The 23,124-nt window shown below is 38.3% G+C and overlaps 1 protein-coding gene across 8 annotated transcripts in view; it reads right to left on the reverse strand.

Annotated features, from left to right (window-relative positions):
* Positions 1–23,124, reverse strand: part of ANKEF1 (ankyrin repeat and EF-hand domain containing 1) — a 34,674-nt gene extending 11,550 nt beyond the window's left edge. For 2 of the 8 annotated variants that reach the window (XR_012018265.1, XM_072800074.1), the window contains exons 1-9: positions 22,932–23,119; positions 17,085–17,474; positions 11,034–11,233; positions 10,099–10,248; positions 8,931–9,054; positions 4,599–5,421; positions 3,441–3,667; positions 2,088–2,251; positions 538–675 (exon numbers count right to left, since the gene is read on the reverse strand). Coding sequence is in view for 6 of the 8 variants with exons in the window: in XM_072800074.1 (XP_072656175.1) it covers positions 538–675; positions 2,088–2,251; positions 3,441–3,667; positions 4,599–5,421; positions 8,931–9,054; positions 10,099–10,248; positions 11,034–11,233; positions 17,085–17,430 (2,172 nt within the window). In the remaining 2 variants the exon portion in view is untranslated. Of the gene's footprint in view, positions 1–537; positions 676–2,087; positions 2,252–3,440; positions 3,668–4,598; positions 5,422–8,930; positions 9,055–10,098; positions 10,249–11,019; positions 11,234–17,084; positions 17,475–20,166; positions 20,185–20,698; positions 20,851–22,049; positions 22,356–22,931 lie in introns of those variants that run through there. The other 6 variants (XR_012018266.1, XM_072800076.1, XM_072800075.1 and 3 more) reach the window with 6 other exon arrangements.

Consider the following 23,124-nt stretch of genomic DNA (forward strand, 5'->3'; position numbering starts at 1 on the left):
TATGTCTTATGGGGAAGTCCTAAGAAAATTATTCTCATAGTAGAAGGTAGAGGGGACTGGTGGTCTCTTATTCAGCATGGTTTGATGGGCATTGGTAAGGCCACACTTGTTCTCCAAAGATGTCTCCAACTCCTTAATTGTGGATATTTTAGGAAGCTACTGAATTAATCCAGTGTTGCTTAGTATGAAACTTCCAAGTGAGATGGCAATAAGGGTACAAAGAGGAAGGTTAAGGTCTGAGAAGTACCAAGAAAATATATCTATAGACCTCGGTGACCAAATGGCTATAGGGAATGGCATTGATCAAAAAATAATTTAGTTTTTCAAGGACAATTAAAATGTCACTATAGAAATGGTGACAAGGAAAGTAGATATTAGAAGCTAAACAAGTTGGATTACTTGAGTCAAGGTAGCAGGAGCTGGCAAAAGGATACCTTTAAATTATCTTTGGACATTTGTTTGGGTGCTCTGCATAAGAGTATTTGGAAAATGATATGAGTTTATACCATGTTATAAAGATCTTTCCAAAGTACTTACCCTCCGTGGAATAAATGTGATATCCACTTTCTTGGTATGACCACTGGTAATCAATGAATTGAGATAAACCACATTGTCTTTACGTTTTTTCTTTTCTTCTGATACAGTTGGCACAGAATAAACTGATACAAGTGGTTCCTGGAAGTGAGACAAAAGAAAAAAACAACTCTATCAATTGTAAAAACCTATATATACTTTCTAATATTATTTTTTGTTCTATAAAGATAAGAATAAAAATGTTACCAAACAGGGACACCTGGGTGGCTCAGTTGCCTAAGCGTCTGCCTTTGGCTCAATTCATGTTCCCAGAGTCTCAGGACTGAGCCCCACATGGGGCTCCCTATGCAGGGAGAGTCTGCTTCTCCCTCTGCTCCTCCCCCTGCCTATGCTCTCTCTCTCTTGCTCACACTCTCAAATAAATAAATAAAATCTCTTTTAAAAATGTTACCATATAAATTAAAATTTGAAATGAAATAGAATATTATTTTAACTTTGGACAGGGAAAGATAACTAGTTTGCTTTGTTTAACTCTTATGTAATTAGTAGTATCAGTGACAGATCATGTAAGTCTTCAAGATGTCCATCCTTGACGTATGGCCATTTGACTAATTAGAAGAATTAAATTATTCTACTAAAAAGATAATGACATATGTAGTAGAAGCTTAGCCAACTGATCTTCCTTTACCTCTGGCCATCCTTATTCCTGTCTTCCATGTTTATTACTCTCTACTGTTTTTTGTCCTCTATGTTTGTTACAATCCCTTCACCCTCTCCACTTCCTACCACCTACATTTCTCCAACCCTTTCCAACTTGATAACGTTAGGGCTTTTCCTTTTTGAATTTCATACCTGTCCTCTCTCTGCCAAGAATCTCCAGGGATCCTCTGTTTCCCTAAAAGAAGCTTCTAGCCTAAAAATGCACTCAGGTGTCCTTGCTAATGACAATGTCTTGGTCTCTCAGTAAATTCCCTGGGAAAAACCTCAACCTTCTGCTGGTAGTTTAGAAGTACCACATCACTCCAGATTACCAGGAACAGTCACTTTGGCACCTTTAAAACTTCCTAGAGTCATTCTGCAGGATATCTAAGTCATAACTGGCCCGATATCCCCAGGGTTCAGTGGTAGTTATTAAAATTCCTTAGAAGGGGGTTAAGGTGGGTCATGAAATATTGAGACCAAAATTAAGGAAAATGGTGCTTTGCTTCATTCCTCTTACCCTCCTTCCCTGTCTGGGCCACCTCACAAAATCTGTATGACTCAGAATCAAATATATACATATCCAATACCAATTCCTTTTTCAATGTTCTAATTGTATTCAGCTGAACTAAATTGGCTTTTATATGGATTCTATTTGCAATGAGCATTTTTTAGACTTTTCAGTAGCAGGAATTTCTTTGCAGAACTTTTTTTTCAAAGTACTACATAATAGTGCTGAATATATGGATTGCATATTATTTTGCCCATCTTGTGTAGCATAGTGATGCTGCACTACTCCCAACAAGTTTTTAAGGAGTTCCAGTTACTAATGGGTAGTTGATCACTTTTCTTACCTCTTCTTTCTTAATTTCAAGGCCTTCGCTCTTCACTTTAGGAGGTGGCTTGCCTTTCAGTTTTTGATTTTCTGCTGGTTTTGGCAAGTTATCCAACTTTTCTTGAATCAAACTAATTATTCTATAGTCAGCGTACGCCTTTGCAATATCCATGGCGGTATGTCCTGTTGAAGACATAAGTTCAGAGTTGCAATACACAGACTGATAATAAAGAATGCAGAAAAACCTCAGCATATCAGCCCTCAGCATGAGGTAGCAAGGGTGATTACTACAGCCAATAGTTATGTTCAGATACCCTCTAAGGTGGACCGAGCTCTGAAATCTCATAATTTAAAGTACCATTTACTGGCAATACAACTTTTTCTTGTTAATTTTTTGAGCATGTTTCTTGAAAAGTGGGTAGGAAATATTGGTAGAATCTTTACATTTGAATATTTGACTGATGGTTCTCTTCCCGTCTTGCACACATTTCCTTTTGTGTGACAATTATCCTCCCCTTTCCCTGATATGAGGAGGTATATCCAAAAAAGCCTGGGGAAGCAGATGGCTAGGTATTATGACACCTGTAATATCCTCAGGCAGGCCTGAAACAATACTACCAGTGACTCAGGGGAATCCTGAAGCAGCCAGAAATATTAATGCTCTCTTCTCATCAAAAGGAAGCAATGGCTTCCACTATAAGAAAATGATACCTCCAAGAAATGAGGTCAAATATTTATTCAAATGTTATTTATTTTTCAGTTCGTGATAAATATGACTTAAGAAAGGCTTCCCATCTACTTCCTAGAGAGAGCCTCAAACTCCTAGGAATTACTTTGTTTAGCTTTAGAGAAAATCCAAATTCTACAGCCTTTAAACTCTGCTACCTCCTCCAAACTTCCAGTTATGACAGTGATAACTCAAGCTATAGTCTGGAAACTGGTGCAAGCTCACAAACTAATGCTTCCTGAGCCACAGTGAAATAACTACAGAAATTAAGACTGGGCATTTAGAAATTTTTAGATGGATTTGATAGAAGAATCTTCTGTCACTTTAATCTAGTGGTTTAAAAAAAAAACCTTGTATTTCTTTCCCCCCCCCCCACTGTATTTTCTAGTAAATCACTTTTTATTGAGCTTTACAAAAGTCTCCATCCATGACAGATTGCAAACATAAAGGACTGGTGCTTTCACACCAGTGATTTGTGAGGCTCTGTGTATAAAACCAACTTTTACAACCATCAACTTAGGCTTGTATTTGCAGTAGTGACTTGTGGGGGAAATGCAGCCTTACAAGAATAGAATCAGAAGAGTTTTGGAATCTAACATAAATTATCCTCTTCTGACTCTAGCCATTGATAATGCAAACACTCACCCTTTCTATTTTCCAGCTGGAAGTTAGCCCCAATATCAAGGAGGTATTTTACAGTATCCAGTCTACAGCTCTCGATGGCTCTAGTTAAAGGAGTGGAATTGTTGATTGAGAGAGCATCTATCACCGCTCCGGATTTAACAAGAAGCTCAACAATGTCTTGTTGGCCTGCATGGCATGCAAAATGAAGTGGAGTCCACAGGAAATTATCTGTTGCATTAACATTAGCCCTATAAAACAAAATAGATGCACAAGCTAAAAATAGGGGTTATTCTAAGCACCAGAGGCTGAAAATGCAAAGCAAAATTTCATATTAGTTGTTCAACTTCAAACAGGGAAGCTCTGAGTAAATATTAGTCCTTTTTAAAAATTCACCATCCAAAAGTTCAAATTCTCATTAATTGCTCTATACTCCCTCTCGATAATATACCAATCTGAATGTTTCTTTGACCCTGACCAATATAGTAATGACAATAATATCTTTTATCAAATGCAATTGCTCATTTAATCTTCAAAAAATCTGCAAGCTGAATCCTATTAGAGCCCCCACTATAAAAATGAGAAAGGTGAGACACAAAAAAGAAACTTATCCCAGGTTATTCAGTTATGGTAGAAGAATTAAACCTGAGTATTTACTTTAGATTACAAAGTTAAATAAAAACGTCATGCTTTGATATTTTGAAGGAAAAGACTGCTCCTTTTGGAGTAGGGAATGAGACCTGTCCTTAGTCATCGTGGCCACTACACCTCTTGTTTGAATTTGTTAGGATCCTCCCCCCCCACAACACAGGAGACAGATTAAAAAGCAACACATAAAATGAATAAGTTCTAGAGATCTACTATACAATATTGTGACTATAATTAATACTGTACACTTATAATCTGTTAAGAGGGTAGATCATGTTATCTGTTACTATCACATAAAAAAAATTCTTTTGGTAATTCAAAATAAAAAGCAACCCCACACCATATAGGTAAATCTCTAGGTAAAGCAACTTCATGCATAGTTGTTATTGACAAACTATGTGTACACCCATTCCCAGGTTTCCATTACCTCACCTTCCCATACAAGATCTCTCTGTAATCTAGATGTCAGGAATGAAACACTTTGTTTGTCCTAGAATTCTGGAGTTGGATGTGAACTCAGCCAAGAAAACATACCCTTTTTCAAGAAGAAACTTGACCGTGTCTATGTTTCCACTAGCACATGCAGTCATCAGTGGTGTTTTGTAATAATTATCCTTCATATCCACAGGTATTCCTGATTCAAACGCCTTTTTCAGAGAAGCCAGATCTCCCGCCTTGGTGATGAAATTAATATTTGAAAATACTTTCCCTGGGTCATCAATGTACCAAGCGGAGTCATCCTGAATGGGATGTTCTGGTGGCCGGTCTCGGTTAAACCGATTGCAATCCGTTACATTCTTGTAGGTTTCAATCATGTAATAGGGCGGCCCGCCGTCACTCCGGTGGGGAAATACGTGGTCGGGGATGATGCAGATGGGGAGGGGTAAAACAAACTTGCCTTTTCTTACCTTTTTAGACATTCCTTTTTTTTTCTTCTTAGGCCCATAGGATCCCAAGACATAAGACTTACTTAAGTACCTGGTTCCTTTAAAGAAATCATTAATGTTGACCCCACCTCCCCGCACTTTTTCATGAAATTGAGCTATTGTAGCCAGCTGTTCGGAGGTCACAAATTCTTGCCTCTCCTCTAGTGTCAACACGAAATCCTCCTTGCTGACTGTCCCATCGCCTCTGTCCACAAACGAAAAGGCTTCCCGAAGGAAAGTCTCATGTTCTAGCGACCAGTCATGAAGTCTAAGGGCCCAGAGTGGATTTGGATTTTTGGCTCCTGGCCATGCCAGCTTAGCAGCAGTTCGCTCTGCCCGCCAGATTTCTTTGCTTGCTGCTTTGAAGCCACCTTCCCTGGCCACAGTCCTGGGTGTTTTGTGGTCTAAGTTTTTCCATTTCAGGTCACATCCTAAAACATGAAGCATCAGTGCTTAGGCATCTGCAGGGCTCTACAAATGACACTCATGAAACCATGTTCCTAATTTTGAACTACTGGTCAAAAGTTTATCCCTAAATTATTTGTATATAGAGATGAGCACATTTAGCTATTATAATTACAAAATTAAACTGTGATTTTTTTTTTCTGAAAGCTTTACTTTGGTGAATTCTGAGGGAAATATGTTTCCAATGTACATTCTCTGTCCCTAAAGGATTAGGACATTAATCGCCATAGATACTTGAAATAAATTTCATATTGGGGTACTGGCTAAGGAGACTTCATGCCGAACAGAAAAAGAATAAGGGTGGTATTTGAATTTGTAAAGAAGCTGAGTTCAGACAGCTTATTAGGCCCTTAGGAACTCAGAATGCTGAATACCTGCTTCTTTTTGAATGATTATGACTATAAATCTGTGTACAATCTCAAACTCTATTTATCTGTATTCTCCATGCAATCAGTGTAATTTATATTGATCTGCTGTTTTTGTGATAGGTCATGTGAACAACCTGACAGAGGAAAAAGTAATTTGTTCATCAAATCTGAATGGATTCCAGTATGATGTTTGTGTAAATTAGGCACTAAAATTCATTTTCCTTCTTGGTCCCTTCCTTAAAATGATGACACCAACAGTTATGTAAGTTTTCCCCAAATAAATAAGCTTCTCTGAGTGCATTTGGGAGTCTACTTAGTGCCACTAGGTAGTCGTGCTGTCTGGAAGTGTCTTGAGACATTAAAAATCCATTATGTAGATAAGCAAGTCAGACTATGAAGAAACTCTTTCTAGCATTTTGAATCCAAAAGAAGGCTTTTCTGTTGCTCTGCCAACATCATATAATCAAAAAAGATTGCTACTCAATCAGTATGTCTAGCAACCAAAATCTATAGGCATCTGCATGCAAAAATAAAACATGCCCCTCCAATACTTTATAGTTTTATTCCTTGTCAAAAAGAAAATGAGTCACACCAGTGCTTTTTCAAGATTATTACTTCTTTTGGCATTGTCAAAATTTAAAATCTGTATTAAAGACTGATAATTTTACTAGTGGTAGAAGACTTCAAAAAGAGTATTAGGACAATAAGGATTCAAAAATGCCCATATTGAACAGTTTTAATAAAAGAGACTTATTGAAAAGGGGACCCGAGACTGGTCTCGATAGTATAATTCCATAGCGATCTCGAGAATGCTACTTTTACTTAGCATTTTTGCTTATTCAAGGTGTCTAGGTGTTCCTAAGCTACTCCTTCTATATTCATCTCTAAGGATCAAAGGATTTTAAAGCTATTTTATCTTGCCTCCTCCTGCTCCCACTTTTCTTTGAGTTAGAAATCTTTATATGGGGGCACCTGAGTGGCTCATTGGTTGAGCATGTGCCTTTGGCTCAGATCATGATCCTGGGATCCTGGGATGGAGTCCCACATTAGGCTCCCTGGGGGGAGCCTGCTTCGCCCACTGCCTGTGTCTCTGTCTCTCTCTCTCTGTCTTTCATGAATAAATAAATACAATCTTAAAAAAAAATAAAACCTTTATGTGGATAGAAGAGTGCAACATCCCAGCTTAAAGATCTAAAGGCATTTTGCCTTGGGACTTTTTGTCTTCTTTATAATTAGTAAAAATTAAGATCCATTCATTCCCTTTGTGATTTAGGATCTTTTGTGGTCAAAGGTACTCCCCTTACAGCTGGTGTGCTGCTGCAGAACACCAGTAGCCAAAGGCCCTTGAGAAAGAGAAGTTTCACAGGGGGGCTTCCCTAGAATTGCTCCAAACTCTGTTTATGCCCTTGGACATGGCACTTGCACTGTAAATTGCACCAGCAACAGGACCAGGGGTAAAAGAGGAAAATACTGAAGAAGATAGTTTAATGTAGGAACAGAATCCAGCCTTCACATTTAAGTATAGAAGACACTAAACCCAGGGAGTTTACTCAGAAATGAGGATTTCATTGCTAATGCATTGTTTGTTGCTGTTCTGATTGCCTTAGATCTAAGATTCAAAAGGTGGACATATAACTGGTTAACACTTCTGCTATGGCACTGGGTCACCCACATAAGATCTAATGGAGTGGTCATACTTCCAAACATGCTACAGAACTTAGAATGCTTTTGGACACTTCTTTTAGAAACATGATCCAGTCTTATGACTGCCAGGAAGATGATACTTTTTTGCACGATTGGGCAAGGCCTTTGTTGTGGTCCAAGCTCTGGCCAAATGTGCTTCCCAGTTTGCTTTCTGTGACTATTTCCCAGGATTACATAAATAATAGAGTATGTTTCTGGTGATGTTTGTCCCAACATTAAAGCAGTCAACATGTTAAAGTTGAAGAAACTTGTCTTAATCTGGGTAGATCTTTACTTTTTAGAAATATGGAATGTTAAAAATGAAATGTCAGAATAAATTGCTGATAGTGACAGATTTGAAAACAAGATTGATGAGACAACTTATTGGGGCAAAAGCATGATTTGATATATTTTCTTTTATTAAAAGTGTTTATTATTGGGGGGGATGGAGGGAGAATATGAGCTTTTATAAGTTCATAAAATCAATTATTACACTATTAGTTATGCAGGCACATTAGTCCTATTTATATTAGTGGGTACAGTATAGGATCTTTAGGTCCCAGGGACTTCTAAAATTCTCTGCCTGCGTAGAGGACTGAGAAACAAAACACTTTGCTCTATTCTAGAGTCATAGGACAGACTCTAAGTTTTGGCCTATTTTTCAAACTGGAAAAAAGAAAAAGACACTATCATAAAGTTCAGCAGAATGCAGTTCCACTTCTAACAAAGCACTAAAAGCTTTTAATATACAGCCAGTAAGCATGTAATTAACACCAAATTGATCCATAAACTTCATTAGCTAATATTACCATTTTAAGGAATACATTAAGCTATACGTACATACTTTATATGCTGAAATTAATACCTAGAAACTACAGGGAAATCTAAACTATTACTTACATTTCAAATATTCCATGAAAATTTTTATTTTATTTCATATTTCTCCCTAAAGTATTTTCTCCCAATTTCAAAGTTATTAGAAAAGTTATCCTTTGCACTTGACACAATTAAACATTTTAAAAATAAAATAACTAGGGATTCAGACTAAAAGGCATGGTTTTAAAAAGAAAAGACATGGTTTTTAGTGTCTGTCCTTCAGATTGAAGTTGACATTTTTAAAAGGCTTTTAATAACTATAAGCATTTTAATTAGTTGACCCATGAATACTCCTGTTTAGATTTTTAACAATGACCTAAAAATATTTGAGAAAACAAGTTTTCATCACTTTAAGATCAGATTCATGATTTGATAGAAGGTAGAGTAAGAAAAAGTTTTCAATTTTCTTTCTACATATATAACTGAGATTAGTCTATTGAAAAAGATAAGCAACTGACAAGTGATAGGCCTTGATTCATGGGTAACTCATGTTGTAGATGAACACAGAATTTAAGCATATTAGGTATAAAATTGCTAGACAATTTTACCTCGCTGAGCTATGTATTTACAGCAATCTGCAAAACCACCCATGGCAGCATAATGAAGTGGTGTGTTCCCATTCATTGCAATCAGCCCCATGTCTCCGTTGTAAGCAAAAAGAAGCTTCAATATCTGCAAAATAAACAGTAGATATTGTAGAGGAATAGCAAGGTACATTTATTGAACGAAGACTGGCATCTAAACCTGTTTTCCAATAGTTGCTTAGGCTACATGTGGCTATTTAAAATTAAATTGAATTAAATAGAAAACAATTTTTAAAAATCCAATTCCTTAGTTTCACTAGCTATATTTAAAATACTGAAAATCCACATGTGGCTACTGTTTTATACAGCACAGATATACAACTTTTCCACCATTGCCAAAAGTTTTATCAAATACTGTTGATCAAATTTAGAAAATTCTATACTCAGCTGGGGCACGCATCTTGGTGAATTCTAACAATTCTAGAAAGTATCGGCCTACAGGAAACATCAACAGGGAAGCAAATTCTTTACCAAATGTGACTTCTATTATATGTGTATTTTTATTACAGGGAAGAGACTCAATGACAAAAACAAAGATAATTGTTAAAACTTAGAAAATTGAGTCAATAAATTTTAGATGTAAATCAGAATTTAAAAAAATCAGATAGCATTGATTCCTATCTCATTTCTGCAACATCACTACATCTATGAGATATCTCTTTGCTGGTATAATCAGGTAACTGGAATACTTGAGAGTTTAAAATTGAGATGAGTCATTAGATGCACGCAAAAAATCAGGGAGATAAGAGTATGTTGGAATTGTTCTCACAATTCAATTTTGCCATATTTTGAAGATTCTAATAAGTAATGGAGGCATAAAATAAAGTAGTCTTCCTTGGCAAAATTTTTAAATTGCTATAGTTAAGAATGCAGAAAAACATTATTAGTAATATTAAATGAATAAACTTGGCAAGCAGATAAAACTGAATAAAGAGCTAGAAAATGTTTTTAAAAAATAATATTTGGTTTAAAATATAATTTTAGAATTATTCAGGGAAATCAAAATGGTAACTTGGAAAAATTCTTAGTGTAATCTATGTATTTAAAAATTTTGAAGAAAGGGAAGAAATGGGGTGAGCAACGAATTTTAAAGTAAAGAGCAAAAAAAAAAAAATAAAGAGCAGATTATTACATCAAAAAAGCCTCCTTTGGCAGCAAAATGTGCAGCATGTTGTCTGTCATTGTCAAAGGCATTCACTTCACCTCCTCTTTCCAATATCCCTCTAACTAGTTCTATCACTCCTTCTCTTGATGCTTCCATTAAAGCTGTTCGACCTGTGGACTGGATGGGAAACAGATCAAACGCTGGTGAAACCTGTCATCTTAAACAATAGTTTGGTATAAATATGACCTAAATCCATTTGGCCTCAGATTCATACTAGCATGTTTAATTCTCTACGTCTTTATTTTACATAGCAAATAGGAAAAATGAAATCGGCATAGAGGTCAATATAGAGAGTTCCAATATCAGAGTCAAGGGTATACCAGATGTCCCCGTGAAAAAGATCAGGCTAAAAAGTGCTTTTTTTTTTTCAAAGAAAGTAGAACAAAAGGGAGAAAAAAGGGTAAAATATATGTTAAAATTAGGTTATAGGTGTTTTCTAATGAGAAAAAAAATGGATTTCTATTGTCTGGAAATGCCTATTAAATAATTAGAAAACTCAATAAAATGGGCCAAATGAGGAGAGGTAGAAAAATGGATAAAGGAAATAGCAGAACTACATATTTTCCTTGAAAAAGATACATTTTTATTAGGTATCAGTGATAGCTTTTCTATTTTCTTTAATGATCTTTTACCATTATGCATAATAAACACCAATTTTCCAAATGTAATTAGGAAATAGACTGTAGAATCATGGCAATAGAAAGATAATGGGAGTATATCATCTTAAAAACATTTTGAATAGAAATGAACAGGCTAAAAAAAAAAAAAAAAAAAAAAAAAAAAGAAATGAACAGGCTATAAGTTAACAGGATAATTTTACCATATTTAAATGCTAAAATTACACTACTAAAACACTATAACTGAAAAAAAAAGGAATATTATAATCACAGGAATAGTCATACTGAGTTTATAGCATTTGGATTGGCTCCTTTTTCCAAAAATGTCAGACATGTCTCTTTAACATCATGTGCTTCTTCACAAGCTCTAAGAAATATTGGTTTTCCTTCATAGGTAGAGTTGTTGACATCTGCACCATGTTCCAGGGCAATCAATGCACAGCGATAATGCCGCTTAGTAGGTAAAATGCAGTAAAACAAAATGCCTGTAGAAAAATAGAATTCCCAAAGAGAGCTTAATTAATAGCGTCTATATATTTGAACCAGATAGCAAAGAAAAACAAATAATTTTGAAATTCATAATTGCCTAATTGAAGGTGGCCAAGCAGAGGTGTAGCTGCCTTGCTTTTTCTTCTGAAACCAACTGAAACACTGAGACAGAGGGAAAAATAGTCAACCTCTGATAGAAAACAGTCACAATCACATGTGATAGGACCTGATTCAGGGAAGAATGTGAGTGTTGATGTGAGCCCCTGTCAACCGGGTATTTGGCATCTTGCAGTCTGTATCCCACATATAGGACTGTGTGTGCCAGAGGGCTATTGGTGGGTTGCTTTGTGCCCTCTAAAACTGCAGAGTGACAAAAGAGATGGTACTGAATGATTAAATGTGCAGACCAGCTATGTTTATAAGAAGCAGCCTATCAGCCACATGCAGAAGAATGAAACTGGACCGTTCTTACACCATACACAAAGATAAACTCAAAATGATTGAAAGATCTAAATATGAGACAAGAATCCATCAAAATACTAGAGGAGGACACAGGAAGCAACCTTTTTGAACTGGGCCACAGCAACTTCCTGTAAGACACATCTATGAAGGCAAGGGAAACAAAGGCAAAAATGAACTATTAGGAACTTCATCAAGATAAATGAACTATTAGGACTTCATCAAGATAAAGATTCTGCACAGCAAAAGAAACAGTTAACAAAACTAAGAGACAACCTACAGAGTGGGTTGCAATTGACATATCAGATAAAGGGCTGTATCCAAGATCTATAAAGAACTTCTCAAACTCAACACCCAAGAAACAAACAATCCAGTCATGAAATGGACAGAAGACATGAACAGAAGAAAACCCTGAAGAAGACCTACACATGGCCAACAAGCACATGAAAAAATGCTCCACATCATTTGCCATCAGGGAAATACAAATCAAAACCGCAATGAGATACCACCTCACACCAGTTAGAATGGCAAAAATTAAGACAGGGAACAACAAATGTTAGAAAGGATGTGGAGAAAGGGGAACCCTTCTGCATTGTTGGTAGGAATGCAAACTGGTGCAGCCACTCTGGAAAACAGTGTGGAGGTTCCTCAAGGAGTTAAAAATAGAGCTATCCTATGATCCAGCAATTGTACTACTGGGTATTTACCCCAAAGATACTGATGTAGTGAAACCATGGGACACCTGCGCCCCAATGTTTATAGCAGCAATGTCCACAATAGCCAGACTGTGGAAGGAGCCTCGGTATCCGTTGAAAGATGAATGGATTAAGAAGATGTGGTCTATATATACAATAGAATATTACTCAGCCATCAGAAAGGGCAAATACTTACCATTTGCTTCAACTTAGATGGAACTGGAGGGTACTATGCTGAGTGAAATAAGTCCGTCAGAGAAGGACAATCATCATATGGTTTCACTCATATGCGGGATATAAGAAATAGTGAAAGGGACTATAAGGGAAAGGAGGGAAACTGAGCAGGGAAAATTAGAGAGGAAGACAAACTACGAGAGATTCCTAACTCTGGGAAACAAAGGGTTGTGGAAGGGGAGGAAGGTGGGGGATGGGTAACTGCGTAATGGGCACTAAGGAGGGCATTTGATGGGATGAGCACTGGCAAACTGAATTTAAATAAAAAAAATTTTAAAAAGAGGCTGCCAGTATAGCAGCATTAAGAAGAAAAAGTAGATGACAAAGGGCTCTGCCATTTTGGCAACTCGTTTTGTTCCAATGAAGAGAGGAAAATGCCAAATCTCCCCACCTAGGAACTCTGACATACAGGCCCTCCACATAATCCATGTAAAAAATGTACTACAAATCAGGGGTATTATGTAATCTGAGCAAACAACAGTCAAACCTCAAACTGACTTTGTAATGACCTCACTCTAAATAGAGGCTTCATTCAAAGAGGAATAGTAATCACCAAGAAAACCAGCATATGGCCAATGAAAAACACAGATACTATAAGAAAGAAACCTGATAATAAATGCTAGGCAAAAAGTACATATTAGAACAAATAAATGCAAGAAACAACTATATGCATGAAAATTATTGACTGACCTATTTCTATTAGAGCAAAGAAGTTAAATATAACTTTTTTCTAAAACAAAAATGCAAAGATAGACCAGGAGTAAAAGCAGGGCTATTAGGACAATAGAAGATAAATAGAAGAAAAAGATGAAATTAAGCCAGCTGAATTTAGGAAAGAAATGGTAGAGGAAAAAATAAAACCACCGAAGAAAGGAAAGTCAAGCTGGAGAAAGGAGAGCAAAACCATGGTCTCAGGCATGGAGGAAAAACTCTAAAAACTAAGGAAAATGGTGGAAGAGCTGAAATGGTCTAGAGGCAAAAAAAAGTTAACATGTATGTATAATTGGCATTCATGTAGAACCATGTAGAACAGGAAAAATGTAGAGATATAATAGAAGAAAACTTTCTTGAAGCAAAAACTTGAATTTGAACATTGAAAAAGCATACTGGGGTCTCAAAAAAAAAAAATACATGGGTTAAGAACAGTCATCAAGGTATGGTAAAGCAAGGTAGAGGACTTGTCCCGCGAAAGTCTGGGTAACCATTCAAGTCATCTAAGGAGAAAAAGTCAAGCCAGCCTCCAGATTTTGCCATGGCAACATTCAATGCTAGAAAATAAATAAAGGATCTCTACAGTATTTCTTAAGAAAACAGGGAGTTTTTTGTATCTATCAAGCTGATTGTTCATATATAAAAGCAGCAGACATTTAAGTTTAAGGATGCAAAAGGTTATTGTACTAATCTCTTCTTTCATCACAAAATGTTAAGAATACCATGTAAAGTGCTAATTCAATAAACAAAGGTTTATGTATATGGATATGAAAAGCTATCAAACTTGCCATTAAAATAACCAAAAAGAGTTCTCTCCCCAAGAAAAAAATCTGTAACTATATATGGTGACAGGTGTTAGCTAGACTTATTATGGTGATCATTTTGCAATCCATACAAATATCAAATTATGTGCACACCTGAAACTGATTATACCTCAATTTTTAAAAATTAATCAGTAAATAATAAAAATAAATAATACTACCATTCCAACAACCAAAAAATAAAAGAACTAAAAGCAGACCATTAACCTTAGAAAACATGACACATACACACAACAAAATAAAGAGCATATGGACCATATAGGAAAATATTTTCATATGTATTTGTTTATATATTTATATATGTTAAATATATTTTACCTTCATTATATAAAAATAAATGACCATTCTGTAGCCAAACCTTTGGGCCATCTAATTAAATATAAATTGTAAGTAATTCTATCATTAAAAGCCACAATTTATATAAAAGCAAAATCTATATTTCATATAAACTGATATATCTAAAATAGGGTTACTCAGAACAGTTAAAAACGGAAATATGGTCAAGGACATGGTTGAAAATAGAAATTCAAAGACCCAAACAAGTCACAGTAGGCAACAGTGGACCAAAACAACAACCAACAACAATGTCACCTGGAGAATACCAGTTGAGGCTGAATTCATTAGAAAAGACCCTAAAGTACTTGGGAAATGGATATTTATAATGAGGCATGTGCAACTCACAGTTGAAGTCTATCTGGACTGACTCTTTAGGCCACAAGAACATTAATTAACATTCTAAAACTGAAGCAAAAAAGAGGGCAAAGATGGTAGATCGTAGAATTCACATACTGCATTGAGGACTGGGTATGTATTCCTATAAATGGGAGAACCAATGGAATGGGTGCTGTTAGCAGCTAGTCTAGCTCACCCCTTAAAGAGAACAGACAACACTCGTCTGTTCTCCAGAATAGACAGACACGAATTAATCCCCCAGGACAACATACAGGAAAGAGCTTCTTGGTTTAGAGATTTATCTTTTCCATGTTCTGCAAAATTGTTCAAAAGCACAGTTTAGCCTAGAGTATGTCCCACATCCTTCTAAAGATCCAATAAGTATTTTAACCATTTAAATCTTGGCTTATCCTTTAGGAACAATGTGCGGTGAGTCATATATCAATCCCTGGAAAATAGGATGATAATGGCAGAAAGGACTGTGGAATAAGCAAAGCAATGGGGCTAGTGGCAGCCAAAACTGAGAGCTGTGCAAGGCGAGCTAGATTTGTTGATGTGGGGAAGTCAGGGCTCTCGGTGCAATAAGCATTACCATGGGTTATATAGAATCAAGTCTCTATGGGGCAGTACTAACAAGGTGGTTATGCATGTATCAAGATTTATATTTGTTCCAAGTTTTATATTTTTAATTCTTCCTATGTGATTTATCAGATTGTTTTCTCATACATTCATCTCCCAGGACCTTGATAGGTTTAATATTAATTTGAATGAGCTTAGAAATTAACCATATGGCTGTTGCATTTGCTACAAGAATTCACTTGATCTTGTTTCTAATTTTACTTGCTTAGTTTTAATTTTACAATTTTAGAATTTTATGATATAATATTTCTCAACTTTTTTTTAGATTATATTTGATTCAAATTCCAGAAGGCAAACCATTCACCACTACAGTTTCTCCAAAGTATTTTTTTTTTTTTACAAAATTCCAGGTATATAATATTCCATAAGGAAAAACTATTTCAAGTGTCGTAGACAAATGGATAATGTCACTATCTTTAGTCTGTCTGACAAATGTGAAATCAACCTGTCTCTGTTTTATTTAATGTTTCTCTAACAAGTTTGACAGTAGAACCAATTTTGCATGTAATGCTTATCAACATCCCAGTGATTCAGTGGCCCATGGAACACGCTTTGGGAAATGATATGCTATAGTTTTGAGAGGCTTCTTTTTTTTCTTTTTCAGAATTTAACATTTTAAAACACATTTGACCCCTGAATACATCTGACATTCATTTCATTATGCAACACTATTAAGTAATTAAATGAATGTTCCTTTTCTTGTCCTCAGGTTCTATTGTTTTAAGAAAGTCACTTATCAAATACCAAGTCTGAAGAGAGTTACAAAAGCAGATTTTGTTCCCCTCATAAAACATTAACACTAAAAAATTGAATTTATTTCTCCAGCACAGGACTGATGTTAGTGGCTTTGTATTTGAAGCAACTCCTTGGAACAACTGATTAAATTTACCAATTTATATTAAGCCTGGTGGTAATTTTCATGAGGCTGTGTCAAGTCCTTCTGGAACCTTGAGTTATTTGGGCAAGAAACTCCCAAACATGGTGTTAAGATGAGATTATGGAGAATAGAGTGAAGTGGGGCAGTTTCACCTGAAAGAGCATGGAAATGCCATGTCTCCAGTTTCAAGTGCTATTTCCAAATACATTTCAACTGACCCTAAAAAAAATTGGATTTTATGCCAGAATTCACCTTAGCCCTTCCAGTTCCCAACTACAACCCCTTTCTACATCAGACTGCTATTGAAAGGGGACAAAAATCCTTTTGGAGTCCAGATCTAGTACTATTTGAAGTTCTAAAGTATAAAAAGGAATAAGAAATACTCGCCCTCATCTTTTGTTCTAAACAAGAAATTTTATATTTTATAATCGGTGATCATGAATCATGAATTTAGTAATACCAAATTTATCATGCTAAAAATTCTCCACGTTTTGAAAAACCACCAAACACAGATTAATCTAACTCTAATTTTCTTTTTAAGTGAGTAAACTCTCAGCACCTAAGACCATTTTCAAATTATAAGGAGATGGGGTCCTTAGGTATAGCAGTGAGAACCTGGCTTTTCACTTAAACTCATGAGTAATTCACTTCTAAAGTTGGAAAGCAAAAAAGTCCACTTTATTGATTTCTGGCTACAAAGTGGATTGCGCCTGCCAGGTGGAATCTTGGGTTTTCTTACCTTTTCCTTCATTATCAACTTTAGTCATGTCAGCCTTTGCCTTGGCTAATATTTCCAGGGACAACTCATGACCTAGTTCTGCAGCCCTCATTGTCGGAGTACAGCCCATCTTGTCTTGCACATCAGGGTGAGCACCAAGGCTAAGAAGAAAGCTGACCATATCGATGTCATTGGAAACAGAGGCCAGGTGCAGAGCACTGTGTCCATTGATGGGGTCTGTGAAATTGATTAGTTCAGGGTATCCAAGCCTGATCAGCTTTTCTATCTGCTTCGTGTCTTTGTTCCGAACACACTGAAGGACTTTGTAGATTTGCAAGTTCTCGAGTCTCTTGTCTGCTAAAGCCATACTCGACCCCTTCTTGAAAATGCTTTTCTAGACCAAAACTAAAACTATAGCAGCAAAAACAAAAAACAGAAACATACAACTCCAAGTTAATTCTGTCATCTTTTTTGGGGGTTAAATAATATCTTAAGTCTTCCCTGAGACGCTGTTTCTTATGTTATTACTGCAAGTTATTGCAACCGATTTTATGAAAAGGATAAATTACACATAAATACAGAGAATTATTCAGCTAGCATAAAGTTAAATATTTCAAAATAAATCTTTCATCATAATTAATATTAGCCTTGGCAATGCAGCTTTCTTGTTAATTTCTTGTTTCATTTAATCCTCCTTCCTTGACACAGCCTATTTTAGCCATGAAGGTAAGGCTAACAAAAGTGCCAAGGTAAGAATTTGAGCTCCCCACTCTATGGCTCTGTACCAGCATGTCCTCCCAACATAGAGACCATAAGGCTTTAGTAGTTAACAAATGTTATAAAGAGCATGTGGAATTTTGAGGTGCTCATTCTAAGTAAGAATCTACTGGGCTTGGTGAGACACCAAATGTGATGGATGATTACTGTGTCATCTAGCACACGAATGAGGTTAGGTAAATGATCGAGAGACAACTGTAATTCTCCTAGATAACCCCACTGTTAAATTGTGATCAACATTCTAATATGTAATTTTATGTCCTTCTGCCAATGGAAAAACAATCTTTTGAATTGAGTAGTAAGTAATACTAGGTATGCCCAGCTTGCTTTTTTTTTCCCTCACTTTTTCTGGGAAAGGTACCCCATTAACATATTGGGAATCCATTCCAGATCCTGCAGTCATGCTATCCTAGGCCAAATCATTGCCACAGACTTCTAATTTGTCTCACTGCTTCCGCAACTGGCCCCTAAGGTCTATTCTCTGCTCAGTCCTCAGAAGAATATTTTTAAAATGTAGATCAGATAAAGTCAAGCAAGCTTCCGCCCCAAAATTTTGGATAGGGCTGCCTCTTCTATCCCCTGTGATAGGAATGGGTCTGAGACTGAGGCTTCACCAGTGTGAGTGACTTCTCTCCCCAAGGTGCAGTGAATTTCTCAAGCATGTGCTCAGGAAAGACATGAGCCAGTCAGCATTCTATGAGATGCTTCTGCTAGAACTTTATGGAAGACTGCTGTGTGCTGAGGCAGTTAAGCAGCAGGATGAGGGCCGTGGCTACATGAGCTGCCGTGCTGGCTGTCAGGGAGAGTGCCTATTACAGAGCCAGAGACCGAGGGCAGAGGTTGCCCTCAGGACATGCCCTCCCCACCCCTCTTAATTTAGTATAAGCTAGTCAGCTGAGTTTCTGTTGTTTGCAATTGAAAAGGTTCCATCTTACTACAAAATCTCAAACTACATCACGTTTTCTCCCACAAACATGCTCCCTCACCTACACCCCTGTGGCAGTGAGCTGCACTGGGGACCGCCTGCTCCTCTGAACTGTGTCTCTCTAGGCAACCACGACATCTCCGTTGCCTAGTCCCCTCCTCCCTCACCACCCACTCTTCATTCTCCTTTTCTGGCTCCCCTCTTCTGTCAGAAGCCTAACTGTTGGGGTGCTCAGGGCTCAGCCCTCAGGACTCTTCTCTATTCTCACACACCGCCCCAATGGTCTCATCTTGTCTCATGACCTTCATCCCAATGTGAGGCGTCTGGTTGCTCGATCTCAGATTCACAGACATCTCCGACTCTCCGCAGAGCTTCACAGTGATGTCTCTACCTGTTGACACTTCATTTTCACATGGACCTCTAATAGCCATTCAAAACGTAACATGTCCGGAGCAGGACAGCTGATAGCACCCTGACTTTCTCCAGTTCTCCCCACTTTTGATATTGGCATCACCATCCATGAGTCTACTCAGATGAAAATACTAGAAGTTATTCTTCATCCTTTCTTTCCCCAGAGATCCCCATACTCTTTAAATCCATCAGCAAATCCTGTAACTCTACCTTCAGAATATAGCCTGACACCAGCTGCCAGTGGTGCTGTCCTAGGCCAAATCCTTGCCACAGGCTCTAGGTTGTCTCACTGCTTCTTCAGCAATCCCCCAGAGCCCCTTCTTTATTCAGTCCCCAGAGAAATCTTTTTAAAATGTAGATCAGACAACTCCACCTCCAACATTTTAGTATAACTATTTTTGAATGTAAAGAAAAGTTGAATATCCATTTATCTACCACTGAGATCCTGTTGTTAATGCTTTACTTGCTTTATCACACCTCTACCCATCTGTCTATCCACACTCATCCATCTTATTTTTTGATCCATTTCAAAGTAAATTGCAGGCCTATTCCAGCATACAATATCCTTAGCTGGGGTTCGATATTTGCTTACAGTTCTTTTTTTCCCTTTGTCTTTTGAATATATAATGAAATTACAAGAATTAAGTGTACCATTCCATGAGTTTTGACAAATGCATATATCTATGTAATCCAAACTCCTATCAGGATATAGAATACTACTTTCATGCCAGAAACTTCTCCCCAAACTTTTAAAAGTAGTTCAGGGGGCACCTGGCTGGCCTCAATGGTTGAACATCTGCCTTTGGCTCAGGTTGTGATCCCGGGTTCCTGGGATCAAGTCCCACATCAGGATCCCCACAGGGAGCCTGCTTCTCCCTTTGCCTATGCCTCTGCCTCTCTCTGTGTGTTTCTCATGAATAAATAAATAAAATCTTAAAGAAAAAAAGCAGTTCAATAGCTTTTCGTTGTAATCAGAATAAATCCAAACACCTCATGATGATCTTGTAAGAACATTTTCTCTGCCCTTGATCTTTACTCCAAACTCCCTTGATAAGGTGATCTCCAGCCACACTGGCCGTATTTCTGTTTACGGAGCAGAAGTACATTCCTGCCTCTGCACCTTCTTGTTCCCTCTGCCTGGAGTGTTCTTTGCCCTGAAACCAACAGGTTGACAGTTCTTACCATTCAAACTGCAGCCACCATGTCACTTCATCCCTTTTTTTCCTTCATAATGAAGTGAAACATTACTGTATGTTACATTTCTATAGATCTCTAGATACTGATATATTCAATTTATGTATTGTGTGACTTCCCCACAAGTACAGAGCCTTCATAGAGCAGAAGTTTTTTTTTATTATAATGACCAAATTATTTCTCCATCACCCAGAACCTGGCTCATGCAAGGTATTCAAGTAATGGTTGCTCAATAAATGATGACTGAAAAGTAGAAGATTGAGGAGCAGAAGGAACCAAAGAAAATGCCCAGAAAAGGACAAGGTTTCTGGCTTGAGCAACTGGCTACCTGTGTCTGAGATGGGGAGCTCAAGATGCAGTCCAGATTGGTCAGAGAGTGTAGACGGTTATGCGTGGGACATGCTGAGTCAGAATCCACAAGGCAGTAGGGTACAAAATTCAAGAGAGAGAGAGATCTGAGCCTGGCCTATGGGGGCACTGGAGGTTTTGGTGGCTGCAGAGAAGCCTGAGAAGGGCCTGAGAAGTCAAGGAGGAGAGCACGGTAAGCGAGAAGAGTGACTACCACTGTCAAATGCACATTGCTGCCTCGTCCTTTTCTCTCCACTTGTCTGCCTGCTGGCTTTTCTTTGTGTTTCCTCCTTTGCCCCTGGGACATCAGTCATCACATGGCCTGTGGCTTCAATGTCCTGTTTGCTGTAGCCCCTCTCTTCCCTTCTAATCTGTTTATAATATGTGATGGACTAGGAAACCAGATAACACAGCTGGTTAGAACTATGTGTGTAAATAGGCTCCCACTGAGTCCTGAGCTGCCCCACGTCACTTGGCCTCCGCTGCACGTCTGGGTGATATTTACTTTAGCAGCTGTGTATGGTTTGTTCTGTTATTACCAGCCATATTCTAGGTAGGTGCCGTGTCATACTGCATACATAGGCACAATATACGCAACAGGATATCGTGCTTCCAAATAGCTCATTGACTCTCCTGAATCTATGTCACCTCACTTGTGTGAATAGAGACGTCCTAATCAGGGACTTGACCCCAACAAAGAATTAGCAGCGTGCGGCATCGTCCAGGCAAACTATAATGATGAATTCCATAGTCCACGGGCCAGTTCTACAGTGTGCACTCTTCCAGCTAAAGCCCTGAAGGGCTGGGGAGCGAGTGGTGCCCTGTGCTGATCTTCACAACCTGCTGCCAAGACTGACCAAGAGCCTCGCCCCACTGGAGGAAATAACAAAAGTCCTGCCCTCCAGTTCTGGCCTCTTCAGTTCGTTTATTTATTAGTTTTAGAGGTAGAATTTAGTGATTCATCACTTGTATATAACACTTGCATAAAACAATTGCCCTCCTAATGCCCAACACCCAGTTACCCCATCCCTCCACCTTCTCCTCTCCAGCAACTCTGTTTGTTCCCTATAGTGAAAGAGTCTCTTATGGTTCGCCCCCCCCTCGGTTTTTATCTTTATTTTTCTTTCCCTTCCTCTATGTTCATCTGTTTTGTTTCTTACATTCCGCATATGAGTGAAATCATATGGTGTTTGTCTTTCTCAGACTGACTTATTTTACTTAGCATAATACACTCTAGTTCTGGCTTCCTCGAAAAATTGTGTAACATCTCTGATTTTCAGGGTTTGGGGGGGTTCATCATATATACACATGCTCCACTATGTATACTTTACCTTTGTTTGGCCCTGGAGCCACCTTGGCATACCCCCGCCAGATCATCTGTATAGACAGTCTCAAAAGACTGTGGAATCGAACAGGATTTCTTGACCCAAGGTCAATGTTTGGGCCTGAGACCTCTGAAATTATTCGACAATCTGCAGTGTGTGTGTGTGTCCAGGTCCATTTTCCCCCTGTGGGGGATCCACAGAACTTATCAACTTCTCCAAGGAATCTGTTATACAAGGGTGGTTTGCTAGAAAGAGGAATGAAGGGAGCCACGCTTGGAACAGTGGTGAGTGTGGGACTGCAGGCAAGGAGATCTGGTTGTTGGTGATTCCTTCCTTCTCTGTGTCATTTATACAAACTGGTTGCATAAATCTGGACACATTATCTACATGGTTTGTGCCTCAGTCTCTTTATCTGTGAAATGGAAATGACAGTACCCACTCCATGGGGCTTGTAAAAAAGAGGAAATGAGACAATCTTAGTAAAATATTTAGCAAAGTCCCTTAACACAGGCTGGTTATGAATAAATCAAATTTCTGTGGGTTTCAACTCTGCCATGGCCACAGTGTCTATTTCAGTTTTATTTATTTTAATGACTATATTTGAGAGAGAGTAGAGCGAGCAAGAGGGAGGGAGAGAGAGCAGGAGCAGGGGTGAGGGGCAGAGGGAGAGGGACAACAGACTCCCCCACTGAGCAGAGCTTCAGATGGGCTCTATCCCAGGACCCTGAGATCATGACCTGAGCCTAATGCAGACACTTCAGCAACTGGGCCACCAGGCGCCCCTGTCCCTTTCAGTGTTAAGTCTCAGAAAAACCCGCAGGGGAGGGAGGTTAAGAACTAATTTCAAGGGAAAGGCCAGGTGTGCAGGCAGCAAGATGCCAGGCTCACCTCCTAGAGCGGCGGAAGGCCTGCGGGGGCGCCGGGCAGCCCCAGCCCTAGGGCCCTGCCACCGGGCGCGGGCCCCCGCCGCGACCTCGGGCTCCCGGAGCCCGGCCTGGGCGCCCAGGCGCGAGTGGTGTCTCCGCGGGCAGAGCAGGCGAGCGCGCGCGGGGCAGCAGGGAGCGGGTGTGCGTGTCCATGG

The sequence above is a fragment of the Canis lupus genome, chromosome 26, assembly GCF_048164855.1.
Source record: "Canis lupus baileyi chromosome 26, mCanLup2.hap1, whole genome shotgun sequence".
Classification (NCBI taxonomy): Eukaryota; Metazoa; Chordata; class Mammalia; order Carnivora; family Canidae; genus Canis; species Canis lupus.